This window comes from Pteropus vampyrus, unplaced genomic scaffold (assembly GCF_000151845.1).
Source record: "Pteropus vampyrus isolate Shadow unplaced genomic scaffold, Pvam_2.0 Scaffold455, whole genome shotgun sequence".
NCBI classification, from domain to species: domain Eukaryota; kingdom Metazoa; phylum Chordata; class Mammalia; order Chiroptera; family Pteropodidae; genus Pteropus; species Pteropus vampyrus.
Genome location: NW_011889236.1, coordinates 366293 through 378577, shown reverse-complemented (window position 1 = coordinate 378577; position 12285 = coordinate 366293). Strand labels below are relative to the sequence as shown.

The window sequence follows — 12285 nt, the reverse complement described above, 5'->3', positions numbered from 1 at the left end:
ATATTACTCACGATAAAAAAGAATGAAATCTTGCCATCTGCAACAACACAGATGGACATAGAGGGTATTGTGCTGAGTGGGGTAAGTCAGACAGAGAAAGAAAAATGACATATGATTTCACTTACATATGGAATCTGAAAAAAATAAATAAATGAACAAACAAAACGGAAATGAACTCATAGATACAGAGAACATTTTGACAGAGGCAGATGGGAGGGGTTTGGGGAGATAGGTGAAAAAGGGGAGGGGATTACGAAGTACAAATTGTTAGTTACAAAACAGTCAAAGGGATGTAAAGTATAGAATGGGAAATATAGCCAACGATATTGTAATAATTATGTATGGTGTCAGATAGGCACTAGATTTATTGGGGTGATTGCTTTGTAAGTTATATAAATGTCTAATCACTATGTTGTACACCTGAAACTAATATAATACTGTATGTCAACAGTAATCAAAAAACTAAAAAATTATTAAAAAAAAAAAAATAGACCTCAGTGGCTGGCACAAGAGAGAAGCAGGGAAGAAGATGACATAGTCATCCTAGGCAGTGATCAATCAGCAAACAGACCCAGGAGCCAAATCCAGCCCTCTGCCTGTTTCTATAAATAGAGTTTTATTGGTACACAGCCACACTCATTCATTTACATATTTTCAGTGGCTACTTTTACTACAACAGCAGAGCTGAGTAGCTGCAACACAAAGCTGAAAATATTGACTATCATGCCCAACACAGGAGAGGTTTGCCAACCCCTGGAAAGTAGAGGTGGTGGAGAGTAGCGAGGTTCTAGACAGACTTAGAAAGTGGCTGCTCCCACTGGCGAGGCAACAGCCAGCAGCCTTGGTTCCCTTGGCAGCAGGCGCTGCGGGATCCCTGTAGCAGAAGCTGTTGTAAGCCACTGCTATCTCTCAGGCCTTATTATTTCAATGAGGGCAGACAAACTTCCTACTGTCATATCTGAGCCTCGATGGCTGTCCTGTGGGCTTTCTCCAAAGCCCCAGTAGTTCCCCTCTGTCTTGTGCAACAAGCCGGAAGTGCTAGGAAATAAACATCCCAGGAGCAGCCCTCGACAATGACTGGTGGGGGCGAGGATACAAATACCCCACCTCCCTCACGCCTCAGGAGTTTGCACTGAATCCCAGTTCCCCAGTAGGACTGAGCTCTAGAGGCCCGCAATAATCACTTGCTTGAAAATGCCACTTTATGGATTGCCTTTTCTCCCCGTCTCACCTCTCTATATTCCAAATAAAACTCTTGCACTTGAATCCCTGTCAAGTCTGTTTCTGGGGCTCCCAATCTCATATGCCTCTGATCTTCGGGCTGTGCTTTTCACTGTAGCCACCTGCCTGACAATGGCTTCCCCTGGGCACAGGAAGGACCAGGGAAGAGAACAGATGGATGCAGAGGTCCAGCCTCGAGAGTGTGGGCACTGCTGTTGCAGACCATGGATGGGGTCCATCGGAGCCCCCTGACTCCTACAGAATGAAGTTCCAACTCTACTCTGGTACAAAGACTCTACAAATGTCCCTCTGCCTATATTACCAGCCTCAAATGTGTCATCCGCTCATGTCTTAAAACCGTAACTCAGACTGCCCAGCTTGAATGGGGCCACTCTTAGAAGCCTTCCAAGACCTTCCCAAACTGCATTACTTGTTCCACCCTCTGTATTTCCTCAGCTCACACCTAATTACGGAGCCTCCCGTGTTGGATTTTATAAGAAATGTGTTATAAGAAAGAGCATGGTCTGAGGCGCCCGCAGGTCTGGGTTTAAATCCTAGCTCCGCAACATATAACCTGTGTTGAGAAAGTTATCTAACCTCTCTAAGCCTCCATTCCTTCATTTGTAAAAGTGGGATGCTAACAGCATGTATATCACAGGGTTATTGATAGGATTGGTAAGACAGTGTAGTAGGTGCCTGACACAAACTAGATAGCCATGCATTATCGATTTGCACGATTCTTTCCTCTAGACCATGAGCTTATCACACTACCTGGCACATAGCTGGGGGCCCATTAACTACTAATCAAATGACCAAGGGGATGAGTCAGCTACTGCAGCCACGCAAACTCTAACCCAGAGGCTATAAAATCAAATGCCTACAGGAACCAGACTAGGAGTAATATAAGCAAAATAGGCCAAGTGTGCGCAGTTGGCAGCTTTGGAGCATGCACCCCAGAACGAAAGAGCCATGTGTATCTACTGCAGCCAACTCAGAATGCAGGCTCAGTGTGGCCAAGCCTGATACAACTTCAAGAGGCGTGTAAATATTGAAACAAAATGTTGAAAAAGAAAGACAGTGCAACATAAATAAAGCATTTCTGGAACTGATTTTGGTCAATGGACTACACTGATAACATTAATCCCATTTTAGAGAAGAGAGACTTTAAGATGACTAAATTTAAATCTCCATAGTACAGCGTATCATTCCTTTAAGCAGGATAAGGAAAAATGGACAATGTACTTGGGAAATACCCCTTAATATGACATTAAAATATGATGATTGATAGTTACAGGTATAACTGTGTGGTATCCACTTTGTCCTGGGATCCATACATATATTATCTCCCTCTCATAAGGATCCAGTTAGATAAGTCAACCCCCACGCCTCACTGAAGAGATGAGGAAGCTGAAGCCCAGGGTGAACCCGTGCGTGATTTGCCTGAAGTCAAGGAGCTGGGGCCATGACTGAAATTGAAACTCTGCTGTGTTTACATCCAAAACCCCTACTCTTGAACCTACTAAGTGGCCTCAACAGGAAGTCATATCGTTTCTTAAATCAGAACATCTGACTCTCAGCTCCAGTATTATATTTCTTCTGGGCACTAAACTGCGTATTAATAAGAGGCTTCTGAGCCCGTTGTAGGTTGTTAAATGGAGCTGGAAGACAAATTTAAAAATCACTACCAATAACAAACTTTTTTATGTTAGTGAATTTTCATCAGAACCACATCTGGGTTGAAGATGCCTTTGTCCTTGGGATAAGTTGAAACGCCTTGAAATTGAAGACAGCAGGAAACCCAGAATCAGGGAAGAGAGTAAGTACGTTTATGAGCTCTGGTCTGGGACGGGTAGGTCAAGGGGCCGGACTGTCAACTGAGCGAAACCTCAATTACAGAGTAATCTAACGTATACCAAGTGCATTATCACAACTCATTAAACAGCTCTTCAGATTAAGTAACTCCAATTTGCTTTCATTTTGATCTGTGTGTCACCCCGAGAATTTGACATTACCAACACTCAAATTAGGTGACGTCTTCTGAAGCACTGATGGTCACAGTCCCAGGATAGCACATTAGCTGTGACCAAAGCAGCCATAAACACACCTGTTTAGGGAGAGACAGAGACCCAGCCTGGGCCTCCACTGCTTGGCCCTGTGGGAGCACTTGCCATAAATGCCATCAGAGGGGCCTCTAGCTCCTGGCATCCTCGGGCACTGAGGAGCTGGTGACTTCCAACGCCAGCATAGCCTGAGTTCTAAATGAATGATTCCCGGTGAGTAGAGACCACGTGGACCTCATGACCCAAATGTTCTCAAGCCCACATGTTGGCCCCCACTTTTTTATTTCCATTTTTATTTTTATTTCCTTTCTTTATGCTCAGCCCTTGACCGTATGGGGAGAGAGCACCGGTCCCCACTTTACAGAGGACTCCTTCAGTGATTTCGTCAAGGCCACATAGCTAGCAGTTAAATCAGCACTTGGGTCAGGTGTCCTGTCCTCACCCACCCATCCAGCCCTTCACCACCTTTTCCTTCCTTTCCTGGGAAGTCCCACCCACATCAGCAAGTTATTTATTTTACTAAACAAATACTTGTAGGGCCGGGGCCCGGGCACTGTTCTAAGAGCTCCTACATCCACCATCTCGATTAGTCCTCAGGACACATATCCCTCTGAGGGAGGTGATCCCATATCCCCATTGAGCTGGCTGCAGTTGGGAGAGGCTGATGTTCAAGGTTATAGAGCTGAGACAAGATGGGGCCGGGATTCAAACCTGGACATCCCAGCTCCAGAGTTCTCTCCTGTCTCTGAACTTGAAGTAAACGGAAGAAGCCTGGAAAAAAGGCTACCTGAGGTTCTCTTTCTGTGATGCCCCAGCGTCAGCTCCCTGTCCCTCAGCCCATACCACCTGTGTGATGTGTAAACCAGGAAGAGGAAATTCAATTTAGAGAACAGCCCCATCCTCTGGGAGATCACTTAGCCCTTGAGAATATTTTCGTTTTGTTTTGTTTCTCAGATTTTCTCCCTTTGCTGAAAAAAGGAAAGATTTATATTTTCCCTTTTATTTATCAAGTGCAAATATTTCAGTATTAAAGTATTTAAGCATCCTGGCTCAGCCGGGGCAAGGGGCTCTAGAGGTGAGTGAGTCATTCTTCATAAGACACTTTCCCCAAATGCTCTTTTCAACCCAAATGTTACCTTCAAATGGGTTCCTGGTCACACATTCCAGGGTGACAGGCTTCTCTCTGGTTGCTGTTGCTTCTGGGTGACCCCTGACTTTCATTTTCTTGTTGGGCTTGGGTGCCACTGGCTCTTTAGGAGTGTGTGTGTGTGTGTGTGTGTCTGTGTCTCTGTGTGTGTGTGTGTAGGGTTAAATTTATTTCTCTAGTAACCTAAAAATTACTGCTCTATTCTAGAGAGGTAGGGAGCATGAGTTAAAAGTGCAAGTTAGCAACAGGTCCAGGGACTCCCATCACCTTGCCTGCTGTCTGGACCCTTTCTACATTGTTCATGACATCACGATACCAGGTGCCAACAAGGCCACAATACTCAGGCCCTCCAAGTGTGGCATAAATAGCATGAGCCAGCCCCCAGCGGGACCCCAGCTCTGCCACTCAGGACTGCTCTCTGTTTCTCCAGCTGGCTATGGCTGTTCTCCCCGCCGTAAAACGAGTTAAAATAAAACTAAAGAGCAGAGCCACAATTAGGACTAGCTGAGATCACATGTGTAAAGGAGCGTCTACATTCAAGCTTACCACCAACTAAATATAAGAAGGAAAAAAATATATAATAGGGGGAAAAAAGAGCATTAAATGGAGTGATATCCCATAAAAGATATCATCAACGTATCATAAAACAGGACCAGGTTACAGAGAGTGTCAATCCACCATCACTCACTGGGAAGGCGACTCCGAAAAAGGCCACGCAGCACCTGCCTTAAAACGAAGCAGCATGGGCTCCTGGATCACATTCCCAAACCTGGCCATCGCACCGCTTCCTCCAGGCTGAACTCTGGCCCCAGCTGCACAGCCAGTGAAGAATCAGTCACTGCATCAGTAAACCTGGCCACCCCTCCAAATAAAGGCAATGACGAAAATAACATCCTCCGTCCCACAGGCCTCTGCAGCTGGCTTCCCAGACCTCCTCTCCCACAACTGAGAATACAAGGGAAAAACAAAACAAAACATGTATTTCCTGGTCTCATTTGTCTGATGTGAAAAGTTCAGAATGCTATACTCGCTCCCATATTCTTTCCATGACCAACGCAGTGCCAGGTACGTGCAAGGTGTTGTTGGCAAGACCATGGAGAGCACGAGACTGCGGTCTGTTCTCTCGCAGGGGTTCAGTTCCAGCCTGGGAGGTCACCACACAAAAGGTAAGGTGAGCATTATGGAGGGGACAGCTCAGGAAATTACATACTCACTGAGTACCTGAATGGCCTGCAAAGGCCACTTGTCACACAAATCAATCTTACAGCACCAAGAAAGAAAAAAAAAAAAAAGATGGGAACCTAATGTGATCAAAACAATGGTTTCTTTTGAATATAAAAGATTTCAAGATGGTTTTTTTTTTTCCCCCTCTGGTTGTTTTGTTCATGACTGCCTAATTTGTTGATCTTCAGCCTAAGTGTTCAAGGCATTATGGTGATGAAATGAATTCCTGCTGAGGCCAATAATCCATTCACTCATCCATCATTCAACAAATATTTTAAGGTTGAGCCTCATGAAATGACTGATTGTACAGGTCAAAACAGTTGAACATGGGCGATTTCATACAATTCAGCATGCTCAGCATTTGTGCCAGGCACTCCACAAAGCTTGAGGGACTCACTGCGAACCATGAATCAAACAGAAGATGCCCCTCATTGCACAGAGCTTGCATCCTAATGCGGGAGATGGAAAACTACCAAGTAAACAAATAAAGGAAAAACATACTTTTGAAGTATGACAGCGCTACATAGAAAAAGAGACAAGGCGATGTGACGGAATGCGATCACCAGAATGTGGGGCCAGGGGAAGGTGGGGTCAGGGAAACTCTCTCAGAGAAGATGACACGATGACGTTCAAGCTGAGACCCGAATGATGACAAATAGTCAGCCATGTGAATATCCATCGAGAGTCAAGACAGCCCAGGAGAGAGAATCCCAGACTGCAAACCCCAGTCTGGTCCAGGCTAGGCTACCAGTTTCAAAGGGGCCAGCAAACAGAGGTCAAGGGCTTGACACCAACCTGTACTTGGACCAAGGGAACCCACCTGGGGGCCTGCTGCGGGGCCGATCAATGTTTTTACCTTCAAACACACCAGGTACCATTCTATAGCGAGCACAAGAGGAATGGCTTCATTATTTCACCCATTGCATTATGCTATATTAAAATTTTAACCGGGGAACATAACTCTGCAAAATGAGTACATTCCTATTTTGCAGTTGCCAGTGTAAACTGTCGAACTGTTTTTTGCAAAAGCAATATTACAACACAAAGAAAAATCCATAAAGATGCTCATATTCTTTGGCCTACCAATTCTACCCCTAGGGAATTTATCCAAGTGAATAATTTGGCTCAATAGAATAAAAATGTTCTTTTGGAAGAATCCATCGAGGTGTTAATTGTTGCGTGCACACACGCACACACAAAAAAAGGTAAAACAGAAACACCTGGAATTACTGAAATAACTACATATAGGGAGATTTTAAAAAATGGGATGATTCACTTGATGAAATAGTATACAACCATTAAGCACTGTAACAAAGATTACGTAGACTTTAAAGACTAAACGGGATATCCAGCTCTATGAAAGAAGCAGAAATGGAAGCAATCTGCGAATTTAAATGGAAAGCATATCAACGATACATCAAGGTGAACGAGAATAAGAAAATTGAAAAGAACTGAATCAAGGCCAGTAAAGTGGGGGATTATTTATTTCAAAAGTCCTTCCAAAATATTGTCATTATAATACATTTCAATAAAAAAAAAAAAAACCCTCAGAAACAACTGTACTCTCTGAACACTGCAACGAAATGCCACCAAAACACAAGGACATAGGTTCGCTCTATCTTTAAATGCAAAATAAAGCCAAATTTGGAGATGTCGTCTTTGTCATATATCCCACAGGCTTTCACATATGGCTCCTGTAAGTCAGATCCAACCTTGAATCACAATGCAATATTGCGTGATTTTCAATAACATCTCATTTTGGAGTGTGTGGGAGTAGGGGATTGGAGAGCGTGTCTCATTACCCTGCCTAGGAGGAGGAGGGGCTGCAGATGAGAAAAGGTCCCTTAACACCTGCCATGCTTTGCAAGGACGAAGCCAAGGAACCCCCATGAAATGCATCGCATGGGGAGAGGCACAGCCGGCAGCACTCACCTTTCACGATCAGCTCAGCATAGTTGGACACACCGGAGCCACCATCCGAGCGGATCACGCAGCGGTACTTGCTCACGCTCCGCTGGGCAGTGTCCGCCACGCTGACTGTGGCCGAGAAGCGCCTGTGGTTGACCACGCGGGTGACCATGAGGGCCGTGTCCCTCCCATTCCATTGCTGCAGGACAGAGGGAGGGAGGGAGAGGAGAAATCATATGCTCGTATGCTCCTGGGTGACCCCAAGCACAGAAGCTCCACCCGTCCCCACACCCCTGAGGCCTGTCACTTTCCATATTACGGAGTTTTTCTGTGGTTGGTTTTGGGGAGTGATCTGATTCAAGAATAAACTTTGCCTGTGAGCTGATTCAAGAGGGCAGATGTCTGGTGGTACGAAGACAGGGCATAGGCCATTGCTAAAAACTTTCGTTCCTTGCTCGGCCTGCATTGGGGGTTGGCACTTAGCCTCTTCACCCTTCGCCCATTTTCCTTCATCTTGAAAGCAGAACCTACAGGGTTCCTCCAAGGACAGGCTCAGGTAGATCAGTGAAAACCCAAGGCAAGAAGTGATCATAAAAAGCTTGGCCCTCGGCCCCACACTGGCTTCCAGGCACACTGCCAACAGGCTCCGAGTCCCACCCCACCAGGTCCGATGTGTCCTCGTGGGTAGATTGCAGATGGGGGCTTCACCTCCCCTCCTGGGCACACGCTCTCTCCCCTGGAATCTCTTGTCTCCCTCTCCCTTAAAAACCCAGTTCAGCTCATCACCATCTCAGGTACGTTGCCCCAACAGTCACGGCACCTTCCGGAAGCTATTTACTCCGTATGTACAGTGCAAACTTCCCATGCATTTTCACCTCCCAGTGTTTCCCACTGTAGACTGTGAGCTCCCTGAGGGCAGCACTTTGCTCTTTTCACCTCCAGCACTGTGCCCAGGAAGCTCGAGACATGATAAACATTTCTAGAATCAAGGAGAATGTGCAAGCATTTTTGTCTTTACCATCCTGAATCTTAGGGGTGATGCTCTGATTTTGAATGAGACTCTTTCACAGCAGCGAGTTATGATAACTGGTAAGGCACGTGAATGAAGATGCAGTTTGAATATTCATGAAGCACCTACTATGTGCTAATCTCTGAATTTTCTTTTTAATCCTCACAGCCTTGTTTGAGGCAGGTATCATTGCTGCTCTTAGAAAAATTCACATCAACAAGGTTAAATGAATATGTAAAGCAAATAAGTCCCTTATTCAAGTCTTCGAACTTCAAGCCAAGCATTCTTTTCACTAAGACCTTCTCCTTGCTGCCTGCCTTAATTATTTTCCAAAAGTAAAACTGAAGGTTTTAATTGTCTGGTTGGCTCTAGGGAAACCTTGTGATTTATGAGTCTTCCAAGATGCGGTCTTCAATGCTTCCTGCACAAAGTAAATAGTCCCACCACGTAAGTGACCAACTTTCATCCATGTCATATTCCATCACCTCCATCAATGATGTGTCAGGACTGGGACACGAGAGGTGGTAGAGCCAAAGTGCTCAGCTGTATCAAGCGAATGAGGTGGGACAGCGAGGGAGGGCAGCGAGCAGGAAGCCAAGAACCATGGCGTAATCAAAGCCTCCCGAGTGAGCAGGGAGATTGCAGGTGATGGTTGTTCCTTCTTCCCTTTACTTTTTGGCATTCTCTGGACTTCCTGCCTCAGACATGTATTGCTTTTACACTTGAAAATAATAAAATAGCTGATATTTTTTAAAGTATGAGACACAGTAACAACCCCCTCCCATTCCAGAAACTAAGCAACTTAACCAGACAAAATGAGGAAATGAAAGCAGGTGGGAGTCATTAGGGCTGTAACTGCCAACCACCTGCCTCACAGTACAACTTGAACCAAACACAGTTCCCCTTCCCAAAACAGTGCAAAGAGGAAGTAAAGGAAATCCTGGCAAATGCCAGGAATGGGCTCTGATTTCAGGAAGAGTTGGCTGAATGTAGGAAGGCATCAGAAGAGATGTGTGTGTCAAAGAAGCCCACTGTCCCCACTGGTGAACGAGGCCCTGCAGGGCTACCACGGTGGATCTGGATGAGGGAGTGATGAGTGATGCACGGATGGATGTCTTCTAACTGGATTTATTTATAACGCCGTAAAAACTTTCATCTTTTATTTCTTTGTTAAGCTAATATTGGCTAAGTACTATTATGAGCTAAGAGTCTCATATGCCTTCTCATTAATTCCTCACAATAATCCATAAAATGGGTACACTTAGTACCTGCATTGTATCGACGAGGAAGCTGAAGCTCAGAGAAGTGACACTGCCTGCCCACGCTTACACAGCTTGGAAGAGACCGAGCTGGGATTTGAATGCAGGGCATCTGGCTTCAGAGCCTGTGCTGAGAACACCAAGTGTGTTGCTCTAATGTGGAGGTAACTACTCCATCACTCACTTTCTCGAGCACCCTCTTTCCCAAATGTGAGAGAGTATCGGTTGTGACTGACCAGGATTGACCTACTTGCTACCAACTTCTTAAACGAGGACCAAAAAAAAAAGGCAAAAGTAGGGGGTGAGGAGAGGGATGCCGTGTGGAAGGGGGAGGGGAATAAGTAAAAATGCATATGTCATGAGACACAGGGCTTTTCCTCAGACATCCGACGCTTTGAACAGCCCAGACATTTGGGGGATAATAAAGGAGAAATCGAGAGTGATGTCAACACCTGGGGTCTAAGGAACATGAGTTAAGAAGTGAGGCGATAAGGAAAAGTACAAAGAAAGAAAATAGCAAAGGGGAGAATTATAACAAGTGATGCCTTGTGCAAAATTCGAAATGGCATTAGAAGCTGATTTGTAGCAGGACCAACATTGCAGAAAATCAGTGACCTGGAGGACAGTTTTGGAAAAAAATAACCCAGAGAGCAAAAAAGCAAAGATACAAAGAATTGAAGAAAACAGATACCAGACAACTAACTACCATATAAGTAATTGGTATCCTTAGGAAGAGAGGTGAATAAAAGGAGCACAAATCATATCTCAAGATACATTAGGTCCTTTTCCTGTACTAAAATGAGATCTAAATCTTCAGATTGAAATGCCCCACCATCTACTTGATAAAGTTATGAAAACCACAATAACCGAGGTACATGTTCATATAAACATTTCCCCTTTCCTTATTCTATTCTCACAATTATTGTTAAGGATAAAGAAGTATACTAAAATACAGACAGGAAAAAATAATACCAAAAACAAATAAATACACAAACCGATCTGGTATAAAACTCCTCATCTGCAATTGTTTTCACATCTGAGGCACCCCCTCCTGGATGCAGGTGGTCCCCCAGTGGTCAGAGGTTAGCTCCCAGGAGGCTACAGTTATTTCGATACTTGTAAGAGGACAGGGGTGGAGCTAGAAACTGATAATAAAATATGCAATCAAATGTTCAGTTTGTGCAACTTTGGGCAGGTGATTTCATTTCTTCATACAGGCACTGGATTTGATCGTACTGTCTGCTTTATGGAGTTATTATGATGAATAAATGAGAAAGTGTGTGAAACGCCTAGCACCGGAAGGCATCTTCTGGTGTTAGGAGAGCTCTCCAAATTAACCATGAAAATAGGCATGAGAAGTGGGGTAAGGAGAATAATGCCCCTTAAAGATGTCCACATCCTAATCCCTGGAACCTGGGAACATGTCACTTTGCATGGCACAAGGGACTTTGACGATGTGGTGAAGTTGAGGATCTTGAGATCATCTTGGGTCATCCAGGTGGACCCAACGTAATCACAAGGGATCTCAGCTGTGAAAGAGGGAGGCAGAAGGGTCGGAGCCAGAGAAAAAGATGTGGCGACAGAAGGAGAGGTCAGAATGACATGATTGATGGCTTGAAGATGGAGGAAGGAGCCGTGAGCCAAGGAATGCAGACAGCCACCAGAAGCTGAGAAAGGTTAGGTAGCGGACCCTCCCCTAGAACCTCCAGAAGGAACACAGCCCAGCCAACACCTTGATTTTAGCCTAGTAGGACCCATTTCTGCCCCCTGGTCTCCACGCTATAAGATAATAAATTGTGTTGTGTTAAACCACTAAGTTTGTATAATTTGTTGCATCAGCAGTAAGAAACTCACAAAAAGAGCAAAGGGCTAATTAAGTAGAAAACATTCATTTTTCACATTTAGGTTAAATTTCATTTCGATGTTTCCTCCAGTATTATATACTTTTCTTCTTAATGATGGCAGGTTCCAGCAGAACCAAAGAATTCAAAGTGCATCTCCCTAAACAATTCACCTTCTCCTGTTTAGCTCCTGAACCACCAGCCCTTCTCTCATCGAAGGATAACAAATTGCAGGTTGTCTTATAAAATCTGTGGAAAATAGGACTTTTGATAATCGCACTTGTCATATTGGGAGCAGACAACAGCAGGACAGGGACGAGCAGGAGGGCCCAGAGCCATGACAGGAAATAGCACCATGATGGACCACGGGCAAGAAGAAATGAAGGTTAAGTTCAGAGAGATGAGCCCAGTCAAAAGGACAAGCAGGTGCTGAAGGTCAAAGCAGATGAGCAGTGACCCAGGAACCTAGAAACAGGGATCAGGAGAGATTCTAAAACACCAGCGATGGTGAGAAGCTAAGACGCCGGAATGCTGTCGCAACATGGAGATGGGTTTTGAGCAGAGCGAATGTGTAAAAACACAGGTCCCAGTCACCGTCTCAGCCCCAGACAGAGGC

The 12285-nt window shown here is 44.9% G+C and overlaps 1 protein-coding gene across 1 annotated transcript in view; it reads right to left on the bottom strand.

Moving 5' to 3' along the window:
* LOC105306715 (receptor-type tyrosine-protein phosphatase T-like) overlaps positions 1–12285 on the bottom strand; it is a gene marked incomplete at its 3' end in the record, with an annotated part of 597375 nt that overhangs the window by 470787 nt on the left and 114303 nt on the right. The window contains exon 7 of the mRNA XM_011381898.1: positions 7585–7759. Coding sequence (XP_011380200.1) covers positions 7585–7759 — 175 coding nt within the window. The remainder of the gene's footprint in view (positions 1–7584; positions 7760–12285) is intronic.